The sequence below is a fragment of the Carettochelys insculpta genome, chromosome 1 (assembly GCF_033958435.1).
Source record: "Carettochelys insculpta isolate YL-2023 chromosome 1, ASM3395843v1, whole genome shotgun sequence".
NCBI lineage: Eukaryota > Metazoa > Chordata > Testudines > Carettochelyidae > Carettochelys > Carettochelys insculpta.
In genome coordinates this window covers 117,956,522-117,974,812 of record NC_134137.1, presented here as the reverse complement: position 1 = coordinate 117,974,812, position 18,291 = coordinate 117,956,522, and the positions used below count along the sequence as shown (strand labels likewise).

Below are 18,291 nucleotides of genomic sequence, written 5' to 3'. Positions count from 1 at the left end.
AGACACCATATAACTTACATTAATACCTATTAAGCTTATAGATACAGCAGTCAACATGAAATGACTGACAGGACATTTTTAACTGAACTTCTGACAAGTTTATTATCCAAATCCAGCATCTATCAGGCTATTTCATGTAACCCACTCTTCCCACAAAAGACTGTATAAAAAAACTACCACCATTTTATCTCTCCAAGTATGAGCAGAAATAAGTGCATAACATTTTAATGTTATTTATATAACTACAGAATTTTTCTCCATTACTGTAATTTATACAACTTGGCCACACAGCACATGTTTAGTAGCATTTATTCTTGCTTTCCCTTTTTAAGTGTGTAATAAAATAGCTTTGCCTGTTAAATGTAAGAAACTTTACCATACATGCACCACAGCCATGCTGTCACTGTTATAGAAGCCACGTAAAAGATAGAGCACTGGATTGGAACTCAGGAGACCTGGCTTCAAATCTTCTTTGCCACTGGCCTGCTAGAGACCATGGGAAGTCATTTCATTTCTCTGTGTATCAGTCATTTAATCTCTCTGTATCTCAGCTTCCCCATATGTAAAATGGGAATAATGATGCTTACCTCCTTTATTAAGAGCTTTGAAATCTACTGATGAAAAATTATATAAGCAATGGGTTTTATTTTTAGAAATGTTAACTATGACACCTTTTGACACTTCTGGGGAGAGGTGTATTTTCCTTTTTATTTAGGGAAGAGATAATCTGTGCTTAATAGGTTCCCAGGGGCAAGTTCAGACTGATACTTGCCTCTGTCCTTTGTCGTCAGTGTTACTATGGAAAGGCTAAGTTACGGTATTAGATTTCCCATTTTTTACTCTGATAGCATCCAGGTTCACGGTCACACAGATTTTTTTCTGGAGTGAATTCAAGATAGTAGGACCATGCAAATAGTTTAGCTGTAATGTAACTCATAATGCCCACAGGATCACTTTCCTCTATTCTCCATATATTGAGCTGCAAAGGATCATAAAACAAATAAAAAGGAAACAAAATGAATTCAGGCATATCAACTCCAAAACCTTTCCTCCAGGCAAACAACTGGTCTTACTCTCTTCTCTCTGTTGCTGGGCTGAGACAAGGGATACTAGGCCTCCCCCAGATCCAGAATAAACAGCATGTGCCCCAACATGAGAGCAATTACTTGGGACAGCAATCCCTATTCCGGTTCTCTGATGTTCAACTCTGGGTCCCGGTAGAGCCATCCTGTTCACAGGACGAATTGGGGCAGCTGTCCCTGGCCTTAGTTTCCGTAAGACCCCTGAACATTTCTGTCTGTCTAAAATACCTGAGCTTCTCTGCCTCGAATTTTCTGCAGTGGAGCCATTGAGCCTTTTTATGTAGAAAATAGAGCAATTTGCATGAAAAGTTAAGGATGTGCAAATAAATTTCCACAAACAATGGCATTCAAAATCCAGTTATCATCACAATCACATCCTTTCTGTTTCAGCTCCACAGCTGTATTCTCTCTCTCCCCCTCTTTGTGGGTGTTTAGGGGAAATACACTAAGTTTCTCTCTCTCCTGCCAATTGTCTCAGCAGTAGTCTCTGCTCATGAGTCTCACCAACGGTGCTTCAAGAGGGCATGGATTCATTAACCACTAACAACATTTTAGCAGATGCTACCACAACATACCCAGACATTGATTTTCCAATTACTCCTCTTTCTCTTGCCCCCACAACTCCCACCTAAATTAGGCTTTGGATATGTTTCTTGGCAAGCAGTATGCGTGCATCAAGTCTCAAAGGTTGGAGCTGTTTTGAGTTAATGGTATAACAAATGGATAGAGTTTGGGGGAAATCTCTATTTCTGCTATTCTGAAGATAACATCTCACACGATTGTTACTGGAAGGATCTAAACTCTTAACAGGAGGCAGGATGGAAAATCCTACATTCAAAGCTCTTTTGGCCTTCTGAATGGCAGCTGAGCAGCCCCTTCTTATTAGTTATGGCTCATCCTTTACCACAACCTCAGAGTCCCTAGCCTTCTAGTCAATTCTGAATTGTCCAGGAAGTAACTAATCTTCAAACTAAACCAATTATAAAAGAAAACTATAATGCAAGATGGGGAGCCATTTTTGGATTGTGGCTCACTGACCCACAGAAAAATCAATTGGGAGTCACACAAATGAGCAACAAAAACCACTCTCACTGACATAGTCCCCCAACTTTAAATAAAAAAATAAAATAAAATAATCCCTTCACACACCGGCCTCAGTGCCTGGTGGGAGGATTATACATTCTGGATAGGTCTACACGAGCCCCAGAACTTCGAAAGGAGCATGATAATGAACCTACTCAAAAGATGCTAATGAGGCACTGCCATGAATATGCAGTGCCTTATTAGCATAATGGGGACCACAGCACTTCAAAAGACTCAGTAACTCAAGGTATGTTTCCGAATAGAAGGTTGACATGCTGCAGTAAGCAGTGCAAAAAGAAAAGAAAAAGCTGATGACCAGTATTAAGACCTGTGAACTTTTAAAATTAAAATAGATGAAAAGGAATTAGATACTTCCAAGCAATAACAAAGGCATAAACTGATAGACTGGCAGAGCCTCCTAGGACACAACTGCGTGATGCTTTTTCAAAAATCCGACCAGCTCAGGAAGGCTACGTCTACAGGGCAGGCACTATTTCAGGATACAGCAGTTTCCTGAAACAGCTCCCCATGTCTAAAGAACGTGCCCCTTGTCTCAAAACAGTGTTCGAGATAACAGGCAGGCTATTCCAGCATCCCTGTACACCTCATTGCAGGAGTCGTACAGGGAGGCTATTTTGAGGCATATTTCAAAATCAACTGGAAATTAGCTATGCAAATGAGGCTAGAGTGCTGTGTAGACATAGCCTAGGAGACCTGTTTTACCCCCAGAGGAACTGCAGCTACCTTGTTTTAGAAACTGGTTCTGCAGCAGCATTCCCTTCAAGGGGAGTGCTTGGGTCGCTGAGCAGGAGAGATTCAAATGCCATCTCCAACTCCCCACCCCCGCAGCTGGCAGCATGTATTTCAAACAGTGGTGCACATCTGCACATTTTGGTGCACATAAAATCTATTCCACACAGATGGGAAAAAATTAGAGGGAATATAGTGCTGCAGTACTGAGAATTTAGATCAGGTCTCTTCCCCAGAGGCAAAATCTAAGCAACAGAGCTTTCAGAAAGGGGTAGGAAAGGCCACGTGACTGACCTTTCACATATCCGGCATGGAGCAATGGCTGCTAGTGGGAGCAGTGTTAGTCCATCATTAGACAGACGTGGTAAGGTGTTACTGACTGGTGCAAAAGATAATTCAGTAAATATTACTTTTCTGCATTTGGAAAGATGCAGGATTGTTGTAGTTGTATCATACAAGGATGAAGTACATTCTAGTCCATTAGGGACTAAAGAGGATGTTAGACAAGAATTGCAAGGGATAAACAAGATAAGCAAGAGTTGGCTGAAGATCTCTCTCTCACCTACTGATGTTAATTGCAAATAAATCACAGATCACTGGGGAAATTCTACAAGACTGGATGAGTGCTAATGTAATGATATTCAAAAACAGCAAGCAGGATAATCTGAGTAGATACAGAGCAGTTAGCCTGACATTAATCCCAGAAAGTATACCAGAAAAGCTGACATGTAGTTCACTCACTAAACAGTGGGAATATAAATTAAAAAAAAGTCAACATGGTTTTACAGAAATAGATCCTGGCATATAAAATCTGATTCTATTCTTTGGACACACTGTAAAATTGGTTGACAAAGATACGTCCATTGATATAATAAACTTAAGACTTCATATAAAGTGTTTGACTTAGCATATTCAGAACGCTCATAAAATTGGAATTAGGCAGTATCAACTGAGTTCTTGTTAAATAGATTAAAAAACTGGCTGACGACTCTAAAAAAGTCGTTATCAGTGTTGGATCATCACTGACTGGGGTGTTTCCAGTAGGAATCTGGGTAAAATCTAGACACTATTCAATATTTTCATCAATAATCTGGAAATAAACATAAAACCACTGCTGATAAAACCTGCAAACACCACAAAGATTACCAGAATGGTTACAGTGATGGAGAGGGCAGTCATATGCAGAAATCTGTACCTCTCTAATCTGGGCTCATTTATACAACATGTATTTTGTTGCAACCACTTGTAAAGAATGCAGGCCACACCTACAGAAAATCCTGGAAAGCAGTCACTCTGAAAAGGCTTTAGGTTCCACAGTGCACAAACTAAATACGAGCTCCAGCAGAATGCTATGGCAAAATGAGCTAATGTGATCTTTGGCCCTATCCCCAGGGAACAAGCGAAGAGGAGTACCATGCGGCATTGGTGAAATAGGTACTGGAAAATTGTATCTGGTTCTGATGTCCGTGTTTTAACAATAACGTTGAAAAATTAGAGCTGGTGCAGAAAAAAGCCATAAACATTATTTTATGAATAATGAATAAATAAAGGAAATGTCTTACAGCAGGAAGCTCAAACTGTTTATTTTTGTCAAAAACATGAACACGTGACTTGATTATAGGGTGTAAGTATTGTCAAAAGAGGAAACAGGCATAAAGGGACGTTTTAGTTGAGAAAGTAAAACAAGAACCAAAGGCTAGAAGCCAAAGCCAGACAAATAAAATAAGGAATCAGATCAAGAATTTCAGTGGTGAAGGTGATCAACCATTGCAACAACCTACGAAAACTAAATGAGTTCAGGGAAGACTGGTTTTAGCTAAACACAAGTGATTGAGCTCAATAAAAAGGACAACTGGGTGAAATTTAATAGTCTGTGTTGTACTGTAGGTCAGATTAGATGACATAATAGTCGCCTGCTGGTCTTAAACCCTAAGAATATAGAACATGAGATTTGGAGCAAATATCATCAGTCGATATAGTGGTTCTGGTTTATTTCTTAGCTCTGCTACAGACTTCCTCATCAAATCATTCAGAATCTCTTGTGCTTTAAATTTCTTATGCATAAAATGGGCATTTCCCTACCTCAAAAGGATATACTGAGGTTAAAACATATCAAAAATTGTAAGGTGCTCAGATATTAAGAGGACACAGTAGCTAGCAACCTTTATGCCCCACTACCATTGCCAAGAAGTTTTGGGTTGAAGGCGTTCCTGTTTTGTAGCTCACTGGACACTAAAAACCCAGCACAAGACTGCTGCGACGATGCGCTACTTAAAAGATTTTCTCTTTATTCTAATCAAAACGGCTAGGAAATCTCCTCAAGATTTCAAAAAACAATGTGCTAAACTTTGCTAATATCAAGCATGGATAATCTCACTCTAAAATCAGGAAGTGAAAACAGGTTATAAGTGAGCCATCTTACATATGTTATAATCAGAAAAGTCCAAAGGAATGAAAGTGATTCCACACAGCACAACTCGGGGTATCCACGGTATGCCATCAATGCTGATACTAATCGGAACAATAAGGTTAATTTTATAAATTCACTTTTAATGGGTTTTTATGTAGTCATATTTTAAATGAGAGATATGGGCAAGTTTAAGCTGTGACGAAATGCACAAGTAATACTGGTAAAAATAAAGACTAGTGTAAAGACAAAGTGAAATATATATGAGTAGGCCTAGTTCTATTATTGACTATGCCTGCTTGATTACTGTCTGTAATAGCTCAGGCAAGTCGCTTGTCTTTCCCTATGCTTGTTTACCCATCTATTAATTGGGGATAATGCCGCTTACCCACCTTCGGGGTAATCAGTGATCCTCACACAACATTACTTCGTTCTCTCCCTCTCCCCTCCCCCCACTTATGTGGATAGCTATCCAGGACCATTTTGCTTAATTAAACAGAAGAGTCAGCTTTAAGAAAGTAATTTCAATTGAATTATATTCCCAATTGATACATTTATTTGACCTGGCAAATATTCATACTAATGCGTAATATTTAACCTTTTCTCTATTGCAGGTTGGTCCATAAAGGAATCCTAGTAACATGCCCCAGCATGCAAAAGCACAGCAATATAAACGCTAATGACTAGGCTGAAGTAATCACTCTAGTGATGTGGGAAATGTAAGCTGGCTTTTATTTAAAGGGTGTTTATACTGTTATATTCCCTAATCACACTTAAAATTTAGCTAAGTCCTTGCGAGTAAGACACCAAATATTTAAAAAAAGTTATAAAAAGATCAGATTTTATTTTAATCTTCTAGTCATTTCTATTTATTTGATGCAAACAGAAACTAAGACAGCGTAAAACACTGCCAGGGAGAATACAGACTCAGTGGAGCGCATACTACAGTTCCAGCGTATTGGTTCAATCTCTCAACCGGGTTCAGCTTGGAGACATAGAAAGGGAACAAATATCCTGTCCCCTCCTTAAGACTGCAGAACCATCTGTTGGATGCTCGGACTTTATAAAAGCAGCCGACCAACACAGGAACTCTAATAAGCGGCTGGACAGCCACTTATCCAGCCATCAAGGGAGTGGTAGGGAGGAATTGGAACTTTTAATTTGAGGCCTGAGGCGCGCAAGACTGGCACACCTATGGCAGGAGGTGACTTTTTAACCAATGTGCAAAAGCAAGAGTCTCATCACCTCATGCTTTCCTACTTTTTCATGCATGTGTCCAGGTGGTAGGAGAGAAACCAAAGAGGATAACATGCAGAGGGAAGTTTGGGGAAGAAGCTAGCTGGCTATGTTCAGAGGCTCTGTCTTTATGCCTTGAGGAGAGAAGACAGTAACTGATCTGGGGCTGGAGGAAAACATATTTTTTAAAAGTCAAAACAGAGGTACGTCAAGGACTTAACTAAATTTTAAACTTGTTAGGAAGAAAAACTAGTATAACCACACTTTATTATTGCCCAGTTCTCCAAAGAATAATAATAATAAAAAAAAAAAAAACCACCTTAGAGAGCTGTGCCATATTGAATAAAAGCTGACTTACCTTTACCCTTTATGCTGAGTACTCCCGCCTGCCCTGATCAGTGCTGGTACTGATATCACCTACCAAAAGAATGGTGGGGCACATCTTTGTAGGGCTGGAAGCCAACAACTGTAGAGCAGGCTATAACGCAGAATTGCAAAAGAAAAGAAAAAATGTGTACAAAACTTAACCAAAAGCCTTGCCAATTATGTTCACTGGGCAGCCAGCAATGCATACCTCAGGCTGATACTATTAAAAATGTTACTACAACTCACTCTCCAGGAAATGGTAGAATTTTTTATTTACTAGTTTCTCAGATAAAACTTTGTATGTGAATAAAGAATTCACAGATCAGAATGGACCTTTATGACAACTGAGTCTGACGTGCTGAATAACAAGCCACAGAACTGCACCACATGGGCTTCTGCATCACGTGTGTATATTCTGTTTGAGCTGTAGCATACAGTCTACAAAGATATAATCCAATCTTGATTTTAACAGACTGCAAGAAGTGACTGAGAATCCATGACATCCCTAGGTAAATTGATACCATGTTTAGTTACCTTGACTGTTAAAAATACAGGTCTTATTTTATTCTGAATTCATCTCACTTTGGCTTCCAGTCCTGGAACTCATTATGTTATTTTTTCTGCTGGGTTAAAAGGCTCCCTACTATCAGAAATCTTCTTTCCATGTCAGTACTTACTTACAGAGTCTGATCAAGCTACCCTGTGACCTTCTCCTTTTTAAGCTAAATAAATTGAGCTTCTTTAGTCTGTGACTCAGTTTCAAATACCAAACAAAAAGGCTACTCGTGATGACTATGTATTTGCCTTACAAATGTCTGAATAGAAGTATGCAATTAGCTAATGTAACCAAGAGATTAAAAAAATAATGCTCATCAATCTATAGTTTTCTCTGCTACCGACAGCTGCATCCTCATAAAGCTTTCATCTGAACCAAATAAGCAAAAAGCAGCCTGAAAGTTCTTTTTAAAATTCCAGCTTTTACCTCTTCTATAGCATGTTCACATTTAGTTTTTAGGTTTTCTCACTAAGGCTACATCTACACTAGAAACATCTGTCTACAGAAGTTACTGTCACAGGAGATGTTCCAACAAAGCTTCTGTTGACAGACTGTCTACACATAAAAGTGAATCAATCTTTTGATCCACTCTGTTGATAAAAGGACCCCTGGAACATCTACACAGCTTTTGCATCGACCATTTCTGTCAACAAAACACATTTTGTTCGTGAATGCTCTGCAAGTTTTGTCTAAAAACGTTCTAGTATAGATGTAGCCCAAATGTGTAAGAGGCAAGTAAGCTTAAGGATCAAGCCTAGAAGCTGTAGTATTTCAACAATAAGCATTGGTGCATGAAATGCATAAGTTAAAGAGCAGCTAGCTGCCTGGAAGGATAAAGTTAAAGGATAAAAATTTTTGGAAGATGGCAACTTAAAAAAAAACAAAAAAAAACAAAAAAAGTAGGCCACAGGAGTATATAAGTCTTCCAGAACACGGAATTGTGCCTAGGGCACAATGTCCTACTCCAATAATATGGATTTTCCTCAGACTGGAATCCTCACGTGTGTTGTCCCATCCAGTAAAAACAATTACATTAGGTCAAGAGACTACAGTGACAGATGAAGCAGCAGAAATAAAGACTACAGATCTTGGAAAGACCTGGCATGGAGACTGGTCCTTAGTTGCAGCACAAAAGCAGCAAGCAGTACCCTCCTTCAATTAGGAGAAGCAGTTCTGAGGCATTAACATGCCTCTTAAGAATGGAGACTTCATGTCTGGGAGGCTCACTTGGCTGAGGCCAAAGAACATCTTTGTCAGCAGAAGTCTGAGATACACTTTGCAAAATGAATACTTGTATTAGTTATAACCTCTTCCCAGGCATGGCAGATGATAGACATGGATGTCTGTAATACACACTGTAACTCTGTATTAAGTGCAGGCCCTCAAAACTGCGTTCTTTGCTATGTCAACGATGCTGCCTGAGACATCAAAGGACTAAAGATGGAGAAAATGGTGAATACGTGGTCTGATTGGACCAATATAACAAGTAAGAGAAGTAGCCTAACATAGCTGAGCCTCTGTCAACATCTGTAATGGCCTGGTCACAGAAAGTTTTAATTTTTTAAATGAGAAACAAAATGCCTGGCTAAACAACTATGAAAAAATAGCATGCAAAGCCATGTATGGGGAAGGGGGACAACAACATGAGGCCATCTCAGACATGAAGTCTTAACTGAGCTCTGTACACCTGGTGGTCAAAAGACACTGGAAGACAGTCGAGGCACTGCCCCTCTCATGTTTTCTGAATCCTGTGAGAGTGGGGCTGAGTGGCACCATCTGCTAGAAGATTGCAAGGATGCACTTGGCAAGGAGTGAGCAGAGAGCTGAATGGGTAGTTTTCAAAAGGAGAACAGAGCTAGTGCCTCGATTTCTATCATCCAGGAAAACACCTGTTAAGTTATAAGGAAGCAACCAAGTAACAAATATTGCCAAAATCCTAAGCAGCTCTAAAACACTGCTGGCAACTACAACCACATCCACAAGACAGACATACAACTGGAGGTCAGAATATTTTGATTTCTGACAGTGTATATATAACATAACTTAAATTGGCATATACACTTTTGTCTGAGATTGGTGGTTCACAACAGCTCACATTATGTGTCAGTCATCTCCTGCTTGTTGTATATAAAACAAGCTCATACAGGCTTTACAGCTTTGTTTGACTTTTCTATTAATTATCAGCAACACCGTTTTTGCAAAAAAAAGCAAGCACAAAAAAAGCATTGATTATCGGAACATCCTGATGTCAAGCAAACAACTCCTTTTTCTAAACCACTAAGTAGTAATTTAACAACTTTTGTACATAAAAGTTTTGAAGGGAACAGCTGTTACCTACAAAAAGTTTAGCAAAAATATTGTTTGGTCTAAAGACTATAAAATATATGGCATGTATGTTAAATCTAACGGATGTGAGCGATATATAGATCACTGCTTATAGTGCTGTTGGTAGAGAGTTCACAGATCTAGGTAAGACTATGGACAACATGAGGTGATCCAGTAGTTGATGGAACCATCCAATAGATTATGTAGAGAAACAACAAACTAATTGTTAACATACTGAAATTACACCTGCACTGCTTTCATCTGAAGATTTTAAAGAGTGTCACAAAAAATTAAGCTTCTGAACAACCATATGATGCAGAGAAGTATTAAACCCATTTTAAAGACAGGAACAGAGAAGTTAAAGAACGTGCACATCAAGGCCACTAAAACAATGAAACCTGTTTTTTAAGCATCAAGCTTCAAAAGGTATCTAAAGTTTCTGTGCTTATCAGTCAGTCCTTGAATCAAAGGCATGAGCTACTGATTGACGCAACTAAAAAAACAAACAAAAAAAAAAAACTTCAAAAAACCCAAAAGCATACAGCTAAAGACTTCGCTTACCTTTTTCTCCATCTGAAATAAGATCTCGTTCTCCTTTCTGAACAATTGTCAAATTCCCCATGGCTTGACTGAGCCGCAACACACACCCATGGTGATCATTACTATCCACAGGGTCTCTGAGCTACAATACAAGAATACCATAGAGAATTATTTATTTTACCATTATTGCAAAACCAAACAAATTTAGTTTAGGAAAAAGATGTTACTTTCAATCTTCCTTTGCTTTTTTATTTTTTTTTTCCACCCATTTTGTGCTGCCAAAAAGAAAATTGTTACAAAAGGACCTCTTTTTTCTTGCTTTAAAGATGTGCCAAGCACTGATCCAGTGTTGTCATGACAGCTATCACATTACCTTATCCCTAGGGTAGTTTGTTACATAGATGATAAACAGTATGGAAGTGTTTGATACAATATCAAAATATATGTTTTAAAAAATGAAATGAATACATGCGTATGAATCATCAAAAAAAAATCAATTAGCAGCTCACCATAGCTTCATAAAGTCTGCTAAATTCCACATAGTTTGGAGTAAGAACGGCTCGCTGGTAACCTTGAATAATGGAAGGCTGTTGGGAAATGAGCCACAATCCATCCTGCACAAGACAGTTAAAAGAATTTGTTTAATAGCTTTTAAAATGTCAGACAAACAAATGTATGAACAAATACTTACAGCATCAATAACAATCGGAATTCCTTTGACCTTGGCCTTTTCTATAATACCCTGTAAGAAACGTAAAAGATTGTTAAGATGGTTGGTACATTAACTCCCAAAAGATGTAAAGGAAATTCAGCAGTTTACTTCAGTCTTAAAAAATGCTGCCTAATGAGACTGGTCATATTGAGCATGATTTCAAAGAAATAATGGGACATCCCTTGGGACGTCCCTGCTGCATGGATACAAAATTAGTACCCCCGCCTGCAAAAATGAGCCACAAATATCAGCTTCAACATCTGCAGGTGTGGATACCTGCAGACATAAAGCAAATATCAGCAAATTTGCAAGGTTCTAAATAAAACTGGTTTCTGCATATGTGTAAATGAGCTGCAGACATTTGCAGCAGCAGCACACACAGCTGCTGAAACCCACAGATATAAAGCATATATGTACAGATTTGCAGGGCTTTACACATAACCAGTAGCAATGGAATCATGCAACTGAAACAAGAATACCACCATCCAACTTGTACTCTCATGGCTCTATTGGCTCTACAAAGCTGATCAGTAAAATGCAGTAAAAAGATCTTTGTTCAGAAAAGGAGTAAGATGACAAACTGTATCTGGTGAGCAAAACAGAAGTTACTCACTTTTCTGAGCATAACAGTCATTTTACTGTGTGGGTAAGAATATACCTCGTATGACAAGACAAAGCATGAGATGTGCAGTTTTGCTTATGAAATGGAGATTTTACATTAGCAGAATGGGTCTAGAAACAAACAGGAAGGGTGGGGTTTTATTTGCAAACTTGTTTTGCAACTAGTACATACACCAGTCCGAAAATAAACTGTCTGCCTCTATCCCATCATACCTGAAAGGCAGCAGCAATTACTAAAATCTTTTAGGAAGTTTTTTTCTTAGCTTATGCACTAATGCTTGAGGGTTTAGAGCTTTCCCCCAAATAATGTAACAATAGATGTTATTCATTTAAATGTCTGATAATTTTTAATGTTACTATATTGAGTTCAGATGATATCACATGAGCTCCACAGATTAACTATATATTGTGTAAAAAGTATTTCCTTATCATGTACATTCACCAAATGTACCCTATTGTTATATTATGAAGGAGAGCAAATAACAGCGCCCAATTTGCATTGTCTATACTAGTTGGGTTTTTTTATGCATACACATCTATCGTGTTCACTAAATCATTTCTTCACTGAAACAGTTCTATTTTTTCCATGATTTTAGTCATTTCCTCTGAGGCTGTGTCTACACTTGCATTCCTCTTTCAAAAGAGGCATGCTAATGAAGGAAATAAAAAATGCAAATAAGATGCAGATTTACATGCCTGGTGCCTCATTTGCATATTCTTTCAAAAGAAGAAAAGCAGTGTAGATGGGGCTCTTTCAAAAGTAAACACCATCTTTGAAAGAAGCCTTCTTCCCCCCCCTCCTCCTTTTTTTTAAAAGGAAGAAGGGTTCTTTCGAAGATGGGGTTTATTTTCATAAGAGCCACATCTACACTGCTTTTCATATTCTTTCAAAAGAAGAAAATGAGGCATCTGCTATGTAAATCTGCATCTTATTTGCATTTTTTATTTCCCTCAAAAGGTAATAAGATAAAAAGGTAATCTCTCCTTCAAAACACGACACATCTTTATTACCTCAGTAATCCTCTATAGTCAGGAGACATTTAAATGGACTGTCTTCTCCTCTACAAGGACTGCAACGCCCTAGAGGATAAACTCCGCTGTTCAGAATGGGAGGGGAACCCCACACATTTCAGGGTCTTGCGTTTGGAACCTAATTAAGTTATTTTATATGCCAACATCAATAACTCACTTTTGACAGATAAGTCATAACAAACACCCAACTGCTTGACACACACTACTTCTCAAGCTCCAATATGCTATTTGAACGAATAGTAAAAGGCAATAAAAGAGTAAGAATTAAAAAATGTAAAAAAATGCAAAACAGTCTACCCAGTATCTAAATAATCAAAATAATTTTAAATGTTTAAATTCTATTCTAAAAACATGGCAACTCTTATTCAAACAAATGGAACAAAAGATAAAAATCTTCCTGGGCAGAAAACATCTTCAGGAAAAACTCTTCAGATTTGCACATTTCAATTAGCATACCCACAAGATTTCTACAGCTGCTGAATCTCAATCTATAGCAGCAGTAAGTTAATTCTCTATAAGATACCCTGGGTAAAAAGTGCATACTCTGAGAAGAGCCTATTTAAAAATGACATCATCTTGATCAATAGATTTGTTTCTTTTATTATACCTGTAGCCTTCAGTAACAAAGTAGATTGTAGTCCTTTTCTATTCCAATAATCTGAAAAAGTTGATCTTACCAATGAAAGCTCACTACTTAACACATTTGTTAGTCTTTAAGGTCCTACAGGATTGTCCTTTTTATTTGTTAAACTTGCAGAGCAAAAAGAATGGAGAAAGTACTTGATTCATTCTCTCTCTTGCACTGGAAACAGAATTATTTACTACATTCCCACAACACTAACACTTGTGCAAACCCATTGAAGGTTCTGAAGTGCAAGGTGTTCTGAGGACATGATTCGCTTGCAGAACATTTAATAGTGGTAAACATCTAGAAGATGGAAAGAATGAACACAGGGTGATTGTAGGGATAGTCAATGCTGCAAGAAAAGACCACAGCTGGCCTTCCCTAGTTGACTCAGGCTTGCAGGACTCTGGCTGCAGGACTAAAAATCACCACATAGACATTCATACTCAGGCTGGGGTCTGGGATCTTAGACCAGTGGTGGGGAGAGTACCCAAATAAAATTACTTGAAGTATACTTTGGATAAAACATAATTAAGTAAAAGTCAAAGGATCCTTCTGAAAATCTACTTGAGTGAATGTACAGAGCTGTTGCATCTTGACTGTACTCAAGTATCCAGAAGTAAAAATGTAGCCATCCTATGGAAATCTATGGTTACCCACCTGAGTTATCACAGGGCTCCATTATTTTTCATATGCTTCTTTGTGTGTGTGTGTACAACCCCTCCACATAATGTGCGCACACATATATGCATATAAACTTGTGTGTATCTGTGTGTGTGTACTATATACACACATAGTATGCATTTATATTTCAAATATGGAATTTAAATGTAGTAATAGCATTCATTTCTAAAACTAAAAAGAGTGACCAAATTAAATACAAGTCAAATTACAGAAATTATGAAAAGACAAAAAGCTGAAAATGTATCACAAAAAGTTTAAAAATTTAAGTGTAGCCACCAAGCCTTTTTATAAGCCAGAACAGCAGGGGTGAAACACTGCAAGGCAGATGGGGCAGAGCCTATATTCCCACTGAATTCCTCTGAGTTTAAGTGCCTCATTGAAACAAAGTCGCAACAATCATTTTTTAACTTCAGATTCTCACAGTAGGAGCCCCACTGACTTCCAGAGCATGAAAGTTTGCAGTAAAATTGGAGCAAAAAAAAATTCTTACTCTTGATGCAATATCAACACTGTGCTCAAAAATTTCTGAGGTCAGGGGTTTTAATAAGGCCCCGACCTGAGAAATTGCAGCATACTAAAAAGTACAACCTATAGTGAAAACAAACAAAACCTGAGGCAAGAATTGAAAGGAAGGTAAACGTGTTTCAGCCATCCAGCCAGACATGACTTATTTCCCTAGGGAACTCCCGGGAGAGCTGATTTCAGTAACAGATATCTCCTCTCCACCCACCCACCCGCCTCACAATGGAGAAGACACAGCAGCCCCGCACCCACCCAAAAATGTGAGGGAAACTAAGCTGCTGATAGGGGAGGGGCACAATTTAAATGTTCTCACCACAAAAACTCAAGCACCATACCCCACTCCCCAGTTTGTAGCTGAGCCCTCCTTCTCAGTTCCCCTGTGGAGCTCTCAAGAGGAAGGGGGTGGACCCAGACCTCTCCATACTAATACACACCCAGACAGCAGGGTTTCTCCAAATCCCAGCCAGCCAGCACACAGAGAAAAGAAGCTACACACACTAATACCCCCCTCCCATCTCCAAATCTCAGCCAGCCAGAACAGACACACACACACTCCTTCAATTCGCCACCAAACTCAGCCACCCACCCGACTCAGCCTCTTCTAGCACAACCTGCTCCACCCTCTTGCCATAGGGCTTCTACAGGGGCCCTCTGTCCCAGGGAGAATGGGGAGCCCCTGCCCTGGGCACCCATCCCGCTGCTCCCATCAGGGCAGAAGAATTACCTGAAACAGAGTAAGTGCTGCTGTTCTCCCAGCCCTTGGCCAAGATGCTGGGTTTCGCCCCCTATCTAGCTGGCTAGCTGCAGGGAAAGTCACATGAGACTATTCATATTCAACCCCCTCAGTATATCACCCCGGGGCAGCAGCCCTGGTTGCTCAGGTCTAGGGCTGGTTGTGCCTGCATAGATACTGTTTTTGAATGAAAACGTGCTGATGCAACTATTAAGAGTTCTTCTTTGGCAGGGTCATTATGCTTCTTGGTTATTTTTTTCTTACAAGGTGTCACTGCATAACTGGATAATCGCACATCAGGCTGTGCTTTAGCAAACTGGAATACAGGTTTGCAGCCTGTTAGTAGGGTGATGAGAGTAGTGAGTGAGCGCTTTCAGAAATGGTAAGTGAGCAAAAAGCACCATGTTTTCTTTTAAAAATACTTGAATAAAAGAACAAGCTTAGTGAAGATAATTACTTGGGTAAAGCACAAATCCTGAAAATGTATTCAATGAGTGTAATGAAGTATTTCTACTTAGTTACCTTCCACCTCTGTCTGAGACCCCGCAAGGAGAGCCTCAAGGCCTGCAGTTCAGCCCAAGCTCCTGCCTGAATGTCTACACACATACTTGCAATTTAGGTGTTACCCTGAATTTGATTGGGCGGGGGGGGGGTGTACATCAATACGTAATCAAACCAAATGCAACCATATTATGTGCATTCAGCCACTGTGAATTCAACAGACCACCACACAGTTAAGGACTAACTGTAAAGCAGTCTTTTAGAGGCAAAGTTAAAATTAGCTGGCACTTTCTGCTAATCAGAATAGAAGGTGGGGATGGAGTAAACAAGTGAAACTGAAAACCTTGGTGGTCTGAAGACCTTGAATCTGGGCACCTCTAATACTAAACGTTTATTGAAAATTAAGAGATGGGATAACCAAGTAGGGCATCACTTTGAGCTGTGTTTGGTAAAATGTAATTATCAAAAGTATACTTGGAACAATCCTCTGAAGCCATCTTGAGACACATTTTTCTTGATACCTCTTCTCTCTGGCCGCTGTTAACGTGCCGTTGATTATTCAGTAACAGTCAAAATGCTAGGCACTAGGCTGTTCTGAACCTGTTTGGTATGACTGTGTTGCTTATATCTAATAAAATGCAGTTTTAGATAGAGCATGCTGACCTGCACTAGTCTTTTAGCAGATGAAATTACTGTTCCTGCTGATTTACTCCCGACATTGCCTAGCGTGACAAAAGTTACCACTACTGGGGGAGAGGAGGTTCTGAAAACCTTCACTAACAGACGTTTCCACTTTATGAAAATATGTGCCATTCTATACATGAACTCTGCATTTACTAAGACAATGCCAACTGGAGGCTGGTCAAGAAATTAATTTTAATTAATTAATTAATTTTAATATGTACAGAATACATTAAAAAGTTTACAATCACCTTGCAATTTAAAAGAGGGAGAAGGAGAGTGCATCTTTGGCAGAGGAAAGAGAAAAAACATAAGATGGTTTGGGAAAAATAAAAGAAAGCACGAACACCTAATCACTGAAACTAAGCTCAGTGGTTTGAGCATGGGCCTGCTAAACCCAGGGTTGTGAGTTCAATCCTTGAGGAGGCCATTTGGGAATGGGGCAAATAGATGTCAGGGACGGTACTTGTTCCTGCCAAGAGGGCAGGGAATTGGACTAGATGACCTCCTGAGGTCCCTTCCAGTTCTAGGAGATGTGTGTGTGTGTGTGTGTGTAAGAAAACTGGAGAAACTGCATACAAATTACTCCCCAAACCTTTTTCCTTGGCACTGAAAACAGGTATAGGTAAACCCATCTCTAAGTCTCTCTCTCTGAATTCAAAAAGAAAAAACTTTGCCAGGTAACTTGAAAACCACAATTAAGAGCTTTCACAGGTCAAAGCAACTGCACCTGAATCTCTCCTCAGCAGTTCAGCAAGGACAACAACTCTTGGCTTCCCACTCCCAAAGTGTTGGCTCTCTGGGCCTCTCTCCTTTCTGTCCAAGATATTCCTAGGCTGAACAGTTGCCTGTCCTTCCGGGTATCATTCTCATTCAGTAATAGGAGACCTGTTTCTTTTCTCTTAAGTTAACATACAACTCGTACTAAGCAAGCTTATTTTATAAAGAACAATGCATTGCAGAGAAAAAGACCAGAAACAATAAATGAACCTACACAGCATGTTAATGAGCTTACTAGAATTCATCACAACTCTGACACCAGCTCTGGCAATGCAATACTGACTTAGGGACATCCTTGTGGTTACAAGTTCATCAGACCTTCATATCAGAATAACCACACTCATAGTGGCCGTGTCTACACTAGCCAAAAACTTCGAAATGGCCATGCAAATGGCCATTTCGAAGTTTACTAATAAAGCTCTGAAATACATATTCAGTGCCTCATTAGCATGTGGGCGGCTGTGGCACTTCGAAATTGACGGGCTCGCCACCGTGCGGCTCATCCAGACAGCGCTCCTTTTTTAAAGGACCCTGGCTACTTCGAAGTCCCCTTATTCCTATGAGCAGATAGGAATAAGGGGACTTGGAAGTAACTGTGGTCCTTTTGAAAAGGAGCCCTGTCTGGACGAGCCACATCAATTTCAAAGTGCCATGGTGGCCCGCATGCTAATGAGGCGCTGAATATGTATCAGCGCTTCATTAGTAAACTTCAAAATGGCCATTTGCATGGCAATTTAGAAGTTTTTGGCTAGTGTAGACGTAGCCAGTATGTTTAGATCCCTTTTTATACAGGATTCAGGAGTCTCTGAACTGGATTTTCCAGTCAGAAGCAGGTAGTTAGTATACAAAGAGCCTTTAACCCCAGAGTGTATTTTCAAAAGACTGGCATTGGAGGGGGAGCATTTGCATTCCCCTCACCTCAAGGTGCGTCTTAAGGAAATCCACTTCACATGTATTGCTCTAAAGAGATCTCTGAACTTCTTTATAACTTAGATATTGCATTTCTCTTGTCTTTCTGCTAATTAGGGTCCCTACAATCTTACAATATGAACTTT

General features: G+C 39.3%; 1 protein-coding gene across 5 annotated transcripts in view; it reads right to left on the bottom strand.

The window, feature by feature from the left end:
• The window catches only part of NAXD (NAD(P)HX dehydratase), an 89,291-nt gene that overhangs the window by 10,764 nt on the left and 60,236 nt on the right, over nucleotides 1–18,291 (bottom strand). For 4 of the 5 annotated variants that reach the window (XM_074990272.1, XM_074990268.1, XM_074990277.1 and 1 more), the window contains 3 exons: nucleotides 11,037–11,087; nucleotides 10,855–10,959; nucleotides 10,367–10,487 (listed from right to left, as the gene is read on the bottom strand). In XM_074990272.1, coding sequence (XP_074846373.1) covers nucleotides 10,367–10,487; nucleotides 10,855–10,959; nucleotides 11,037–11,087 — 277 coding nt within the window. Of the gene's footprint in view, nucleotides 1–6,916; nucleotides 7,037–10,366; nucleotides 10,488–10,854; nucleotides 10,960–11,036; nucleotides 11,088–18,291 lie in introns of all 5 variants that reach the window. The other variant, XR_012644998.1, reaches the window with a different exon arrangement.